At 36.6% G+C, this 7,886-nt stretch overlaps 1 protein-coding gene across 6 annotated transcripts; it reads left to right on the top strand.

Annotated features, from left to right (window-relative positions):
- The first annotated feature begins 960 nt into the window (after positions 1-960).
- Positions 961-7,074, top strand: LOC133532822 (uncharacterized). 6 transcript variants are annotated; one of them, XM_061871675.1, is made up of 3 exons: positions 961-1,975; positions 2,812-2,908; positions 3,374-7,074. In XM_061871675.1, the coding sequence occupies exons 2-3, from the start codon at positions 2,849-2,851 to the stop codon at positions 6,860-6,862; spliced, it is 3,549 nt and encodes a 1,182-aa protein (XP_061727659.1). In that variant the 5' UTR covers positions 961-1,975; positions 2,812-2,848; the 3' UTR covers positions 6,863-7,074. The 6 variants fall into 6 exon arrangements, with proteins under 6 accessions (XP_061727659.1, XP_061727664.1, XP_061727683.1 ...); XM_061871680.1 differs by having other exon boundaries at positions 961-2,908; positions 3,374-3,455; positions 3,858-7,074; XM_061871699.1 differs by having other exon boundaries at positions 961-1,869; positions 3,374-3,509.
- Positions 7,075-7,886: the final 812 nt, after the last annotated feature.

Here is a 7,886-nt window from a genome sequence, read left to right as displayed (position 1 = left end):
GCCAACGTGCAGGTCAGGATCTCGGCGACTCAAATAAAACTTCGATTTATAATGAAGTGAAGTAGTATAATCTTCCAAAAGGTACTGGTTTACAAGGGTTCTTGCCAAAACAGTTAAATGTAGAAAGTGGGTGTTGATAGTATGGAGGATGATGAAAGAGTGATTTTGCAATTTTTGATCAGTACAAAAGGTGGTTTAAATTTAGGTGTAGAAGCACCGGTATTGGCCGCGATACAGAATATGCTTTTGAAAAGCCTCCGAATACTAGCCGAGCCCGTCGGCTGCGTTTAGCTATTGCATTGGGGATATTTTTATATAATAATAAGTTGCATTCGCAACAATCCCATACATTTTAATCAAGTTTTACTAAGACTTTAAAAAACTACCTGCATGCAAATTCTGGACTGACATTAGCGCTATTGCGGTATAACAAATTTAATGCAATTTTCTTTTCGCGTGAGCAACAGTCATTTAGGTCAACAATATCCAAACTTGCTTTAATTATGCAAGGAAGTTTCGACATAAATATACTTAAATTAAAAACATTACAATATTCACAGATCTATTAGATGACATACATATATCAAATATCTTTGAACACCTTAGCCGCTCCGATATATTTGATGGCGACTGTACTAACAAGCTAGTTCAAGCGTATACTGACATCAGAATGATATTTGAATCATGTTATCTAATTATCGTGTGTCTCGCACGCGCCATTTGTACGGACAACTACTAGCAAAATGCACGATAACTATAATATGACATCAATTAAATGTCATTTGTAACTTATCGGTGTACGTTCAAATTGGCGTGTAAGTCATAGCAAAAACTATTGGAAGACACGTAACGCGCAAGCTCGATAATAATGAGCATTAGATGCCCAAATAATACAGCGTTTAGAATGCGCTGTTTTACTTTGTGTCGCTTCAGCCTGAAAATTATGATATAAAAGTAGGTGTTTAATACAAAACATATAGCGTGTAAGCTTAGCTTAAGTTATTTTTCTATATAGCAACATATTTTGTAGTTGCCCTATAATTTGCATGTGGCAACTCTCTCTCTTCTTTCTCGATCCGAACCGACGACACGTCCCGCGATCACGTTTGTAATAATTTTTAATATAAAAGTGAATAAAAGTTCATTTAAACTTAAAAAGCGCATTTTGTATTTTCCATGCGCAAGTGGTCCTTCGTTGCAGTGAAAAAAGTAAATCAGTGTTCGATATTTCGCCAAAGTAGTGTTCGCGGCAAGTGCGTGTGCGAGCCATGTGCGAGCTGGCCGTCTATACCGGCTGGTAATTCGTCGTGGTGGTGCCTAGGCTGGCACTGCTGGCCTGTAACTTCGTTCTATCTATCATAGAACGAAAATCATACACGGATTGGAGAAAAGAGCATCATCAAAAACCGCAAGTAACTCGGTATAAGTCGAAATTTTCGACCACCGCCATTCCTCATTTTTAAATAAGGAGTGAAGTTTGCGCGACCCGCAGCCATCTTGCGGAACTTCGCAGCGGTTTTTGACATTTTGTGTCAACTGTCACGTTTGACATTGACGTAAATAAAAATCAAAACAGTGCTATAAACGTCTTTGTGCATTCGATTAAAAGTGTTTGTGCCTTCGTTCGTTATAATAAAAAACATTAAAATGTCTAGCGATATGGATAAATTAAAAAAACTACGCGTTATACGCTCACAGTGCAAAGGAACCATTACAAGAATCGACAGTTTTGTCAAGGATCCAGAAACTTTGGCAGCCGCCAGCGCCGATATATTAGAGGCGCGTAAAGAGAAGCTCATTTCCACCTTAAAAAATTACGAAGAGGTGCAAATGGACATCCTTAGCATTGATGAGAACGACGGTGAACAGGTGGGAGAGGTTGAAGACAAATATTATTCTATATTAGCCAAAATTAATAGCTCCCTTAAAATGCTAAACACGAAAGTGACTGCGGAGTGCCACAACGCATCCACATGTAAGTTGCCCACAATCGAAATACCCTTTTACGATGGAAAGGATTTCACTAAATTTAAACCTTTTTTCGACTTATTCACAGCTGTCATTGATCAGAATAGCTCACTATCTGATGTGCAAAAGCTTTTTTATTTGCGAAAGTACCTACAGGAGGATGCGTTGGCGGTTATTTTGAATTTACCATTGATAAATGAATCATATAAGGAAGCAATAAAATTATTAAAAAAGAGATTTGACAACAAGGCTAGATTAGTAGCAAACCATATAGGTATATTGTTAGATATTTCTAGTATACAAAAAGGCACAGCGGCTTCCATACGAACATTTGTTTCACAAATTAATCAACAGTTGCATGCATTAAAAAATTTAGATGAACCCGTTGATAAATGGGACATGCTTTTAATATCAATATTGACTCGTAAGCTAGATCAATTCACACACCAGGCTTACCAGTTAGACCGGGACTCCGATACCATGCCTACTATGGCTGGTTTCATTGAATATTTAGAAAAGCGTGCTATAGCGCTCGAAGATAGTCATCAAAATAAACATAGTACCTACTATGATGGTACCAACAAACATTTAAATAATAAAAGTACTTGCTATGAAGGTACTCATAAATCAATACCTAAGGTCACAAATGTGGTATCGAAGTTGTTGCCGCCCTGTAGGTATTGTGCTAATAAAGACCATCAGATATATAACTGTCCCATGTTTAAAATGTTACCTACAGCTCAAAGGCAATCTTATGTAAATGAAAAGCAAATGTGTAATGTATGCCTTAATAATCATGATGGTAAATGTAAATTTAGTTTTAAATGTAAAATGTGTAAACAGGGCCACAACACATTGCTGCATCAGGAGCGCAATGTGAATGTGGACAAGCCCAGGACAAATAATGATGTCAGTCAGCAGCCACTATCATCTGATACTGGTGAGTTTGAAAATGAAATTGCTGTTAATACTATTTTAAATTGTGTGTCAGATAGTGGTGTTTTGCTGCCAACCATAAAAGTCAAATTACTAACTAATAATAATGAAGAGGTGGTATGCAAGGCATTACTAGACACTGCATCTCAAGGCAGTTTTATAAGGTCAGATTTGGTAAGCAGGCTTGGCTTAAAACCTGTAATAGAGCCAAACAATATTATTGGTTTCCGTAAACAACTATGTAAAGTAAATGAGTATGTAATTTTGACTATTCAATCATGTAAAAATAATGTTAAAATAATATTGAAATGTCATATTAGTGATGAAATTACTTCCAAACTGCCTCAAAGATCATTAGATGTATCTAAATATCACATTCCAAAAAATATAACTTTAGCTGATGACACATTTTACATGTGATATTCCTCTGTTGCTTGCAGCCAACATCTATTTTAAAATATTGTTGCAGGGTTGCATAAAAACTGAAAATGGACCGGTATTCCAGAATACCATGTTAGGATATATTGTTGGAGGAAGTATTCCTGAAAAAGGTACCACATGTAATATTGTAACAAATTTAGTCAATATATCTGATGGTGAAAAATTGGAAAATGTAATGGAGCAATTCTGGCTTTCTGAAAAACTTCCTGAAGTGGAACAATCTACAAATGATGAATTTATACAAGCTGAAAAAATATTCCAGGACTCTGTTTCAGTAAAAGACAATAGATTTTATGTTGATATGCCATTAGCTTTCCCCATGGAAGAGTTAGAGTTAGGTGACTCATTTTCTGTTGCTTATAATAGATTCATAATGTTAGAAAAAAGGTTCAAAAATGATCCTTTGCTATTTGAACAATATAAAAAATTTATTGACCTGTACCTGGAACTAGGACATGCAAAGATAGTTGATATAGAGGGTTATGATTTAAATGGTCCTGTGTTTTTTCTAGGACACCACTGCGTGTTCAATCCGTCAAGTCGAACCTCACATCATCGTGTGGTCTTTGATGGATCGATGAGATCTAGAAATGGGACATCGCTGAATCAAGTCATGCTGAACGGACCTGTTGTACAGAGTGAGCTCTTTGACATTCTTATTTTATTCAGGACTTATCCATTTATTTTCACTTGTGATATTCAAAAGATGTTTCGCAATGTTTTTATAAATGAACATCAACGCGGACTTCAAAACATTTTATGGCGCGATTCGCCCAAAAACCCTATCAACTGCTTGCAGCTTCAAACTGTTACATACGGTTTAAAATCAAGCACATTTTTAGCTACAAGAGCTTTAAAGGAGCTAGCAAATATGCATAAGGACCAGCTTCCTTTGGCCGCTCAGGCTATTTATAAAAATACATTTGTTGATGATGTGCTGACTGGTGCTGATGATGTGGAGACACTTCAGGAGCTGAAAAGGCAAATTGTAGAGCTTCTAAAATTAGGTAGTTTCTCATTACATAAATGGTGTTCGAACCATGCTCCAGTTTTGAGCGATATACCAGTTGAGCACAGACAAATTGATAGTGTAGAGATAGGTAAAAATGACACAGTGAAGACTTTAGGTCTTACACTCGAAATAAATTCAGATAAATTGAGTTTCTCTTGCCCTGCAATTGATGAGGCAACAATACTGAACACAAAAAGAAAAATTCTCAGCTTTATAGGGAAAATGTTTGACCCACTTGGTATAATTGGCCCAGTAATTGTGGTGGCCAAACTATTCATGCAAGAACTCCATAGCTCTATGCATAAAGATTGGGACTCTACAATCCCAAATGAACAATTCCTATACTGGTCAAAGTTTTTAAATAATTTAATGCAAATGGGTCAAATCAAAATAGAAAGATGTGTTAACTTTAAATTGGTATCACATGTAGAGCTAGTAGGATATGCCGATGCATCTCTTAAGGCTTTCGGGAGCTGTCTCTACCTAAGAGTTTTTATGACTGATGGCTCGGTTCAAGTGAACTTATTATGTTCCAAGTCCCGTGTGTCCCCACTTTCTAAATCTCACACTATACCTCAATTGGAGCTTTCTGCTGCTCTACTTTTAGCGCAATTGGTAGGTAGAGTCAGTAAGATTTTAAATGATAGAGTTCCTCATAAAATATTTCTTTATAGTGATTCTCAAATTGTTTTGTGGTGGATCAAGACAGAGGCAGTAAAAAGTACTGTATATGTAAAAAATAGAGTCAAACAAATTGTAGAGCTTACTCAAAAATCACAATGGCTGTATGTTAGGTCAAAAGATAATCCTGCTGACTTATTATCAAGGGGCGTTGAACCGCATAAGCTGCAGGAGTCTGATCTATGGTGGCATGGTTCGCCTAGTCTTTGTGATGTAAATTATACACATGCAAATTCTGAAGAATTTAATTATAACGATTTCATGACACATGTAGACTCGCATGGTGCTTCATTTGATGCGTCTTCTGACGATGTAGAGGGAATTTTGTGCCATACCACAAATATAGAGCCTCTGGATTTATTAAGAAAATATTCCAACATCAATAAACTTCAAAGAGTTATAGGTTTTATGTATAGATTTTATAATAACTGCTTGAACAAAGACAACAAAATTACAAGCAGTTACTTAACTGCAAAGGAATTGCGTGACTCTATGACGAAGATTGTACGTTGTACACAGGCAGAGCATTTTGGTAAAGAATTAGTCCTGCTCTCAAAAAATAAGCCTGTGACAATTGGTGATCAATTAGCGTTTCTAGATAAAAACGGTGTAATTAGGGCCGTGGGGAGACTGCAAAATGCAGAGAACCTGTCTTATGACAAGCGGCATCCATCTATACTTCCAAAAAACTCCTTTATTACCGATCTCCTTATAGAACGAGAGCACTTGAGACTTCTGCATGCAGGCGCTAGACTAGTATTAGGGTCTCTATCTCAGAGACATCATCTTGTGAATGGTATACGGGAGGTAAAAAAGGTGGTGCATAAATGTATGAAATGTATACGAATGAAAGCTGAAGCGGCAAAGCAGTTGATGGGAGATCTTCCTAAAGAAAGAATCACTCAGAGCAGACCCTTTCAGCATGTAGGAATCGATTTCTGCGGTCCGTTTAACGTAAAGGTCTCTCGCATTAGAAAACCTATTATTACTAAAGGCTACATTGCGCTTTTTGTTTGCTTTGCTGTAAAAGCGATTCACTTAGAACTTGTTTCTGATCTCACGACTGAAACTTTCTTAGCATGTCTTAAACGATTTATTTCTCGGCGTGGCATGCCCACAAATATATTTTGTGACAATGCAAAAACCTTTAAAGGTGCTTGTAATACGTTAAAAGACTTGTATGACCTATTCTCCTCCAAAGATTGTAGAGACTCTGTCTACAAATATTGCTCAGACAAGTACATAACATTTAATTGGATACCGAGTTATTCTCCAACATTTGGAGGAATTTGGGAAAGTGGCGTCAAAAGTGTAAAACACCACTTCAAAAGAATAGTAGGCAATCTATGTTTGACCTATGAACAACTTAACACTGTAATCATAGAGATTGAAGGAATTTTGAACAGTAGACCTATACTTTCTGCTATTTCTAATGATTGTGATTATATAACTCCTGGACACTTCATTTGTGGCGCAGCCTTAACAAGTTATCCAGAAATTGATCTCACGGAAACTTCAGTAAATCGGGTTCCATTTTGGAAAATGTGCACTAAAATTAAGCAGGACTTCTGGAAAACCTGGTCTCAAAGTTATTTGACCCAACTTCAAAGCCGCCCCAAATGGAAATACCAGCAAACTAATTTAAAGGAAGGTGATTTGGTAATTGTGAAGGATATAAACACCTCTCCATTAAATTGGCCAATGGCTCGTATAGTAAAAACGTTCCCTGGTAGGGACGGATTAGTAAGGGTAGCTGATGTTAAAATTAATAATAAGATATTTCGTAGAGCCATAACTAAGTTATGTCCTTTACCTGTATTGTAGTTTTAATAACTTCTCTTATGTTTAGATTCCTGTTGGCGGGTCCAATCTTTACCTTTATGTAATTGCCTGGCCCCAACTATGTTTAATACAAAACATATAGCGTGTAAGCTTAGCTTAAGTTATTTTTCTATATAGCAACATATTTTGTAGTTGCCCTATAATTTGCATGTGGCAACTCTCTCTCTTCTTTCTCGATCCGAACCGACTACACGTCCCGCGATCACCTTTGTAATATTTTTTAATATAAAAGTGAATAAAAGTTCATTTAAACTTAAAAAGCGCATTTTGTATTTTCCAGTAGGCGTTTTTAATTTATTCTGCAAAAACAAAACAACATCATGTAAATTTGAAAAGATCTTTTTTACGATATTTTCGGAATAAAAATGTATTTAAGTACTACATAGCAAAGTCAAGGAATATTTTCTGAGCACTTTGTTACCCACAGAGAGTTAACCGCGGACTTACATTACACAGGCCCCCGCGGAGTCGACCCCAAATAAACTGCTTGGCTGAGTGTATACGAGTATCGTGTATTTATATACGCCCGTGCCTATATCTCAATGGTTTCTATTTTTAGGTATTTTGCCAAAATCACCTCGACAGGGTATTTAACGGTCACAGTACTTTTTATCGGTGTATCTTCAGCGACCTATGACTGCATGCATACAGGATGGCAAGAAGTATTAAATATCCTATAGGCCCCGGGGTATTTTAATCATAGGGGTACCCTGCTCTGTAGAAATAGACATTTGATAAAGAGATGTCTTAGTCTCATTGTCAGTTAGTCTCTGCACCCCTCTAAATTATAAACTTGTTGATGGGTGCTGTTTTGTTTTGATTCCAATTCAAAAAGTAAATCTATGAACAGAAAACTTGACTGAATCTTACAGGCCAATTCAAACGTGAACCTTACATCAAACCGATTTTAGAATGATATTGGAATCATATTAGTTAGTTGCCAAAGCTGTCATTCGCACTGGCGTCTCGCTCGCACTAACAGTTGTAAGAACAAGTCTTAGCGAAA

This window comes from Cydia pomonella, chromosome 2 (assembly GCF_033807575.1).
Source record: "Cydia pomonella isolate Wapato2018A chromosome 2, ilCydPomo1, whole genome shotgun sequence".
Classification (NCBI taxonomy): Eukaryota; Metazoa; Arthropoda; class Insecta; order Lepidoptera; family Tortricidae; genus Cydia; species Cydia pomonella.
This window is presented reverse-complemented; position numbering and strand designations above follow the sequence as displayed.

Bases quoted from the DNA above. Each gene is read 5' to 3' on its own strand.
- LOC133532822 (XM_061871675.1), top strand. From the start codon at position 2,849: ATGTGGACAAGCCCAGGACAAATAATGATGTCAGTCAGCAGCCACTAT. The intron at 2,909-3,373 runs GTGAGTTTGAAA...ATATTGTTGCAG, and splicing joins GCCACTATCATCTGATACTG to GGTTGCATAAAAACTGAAAA.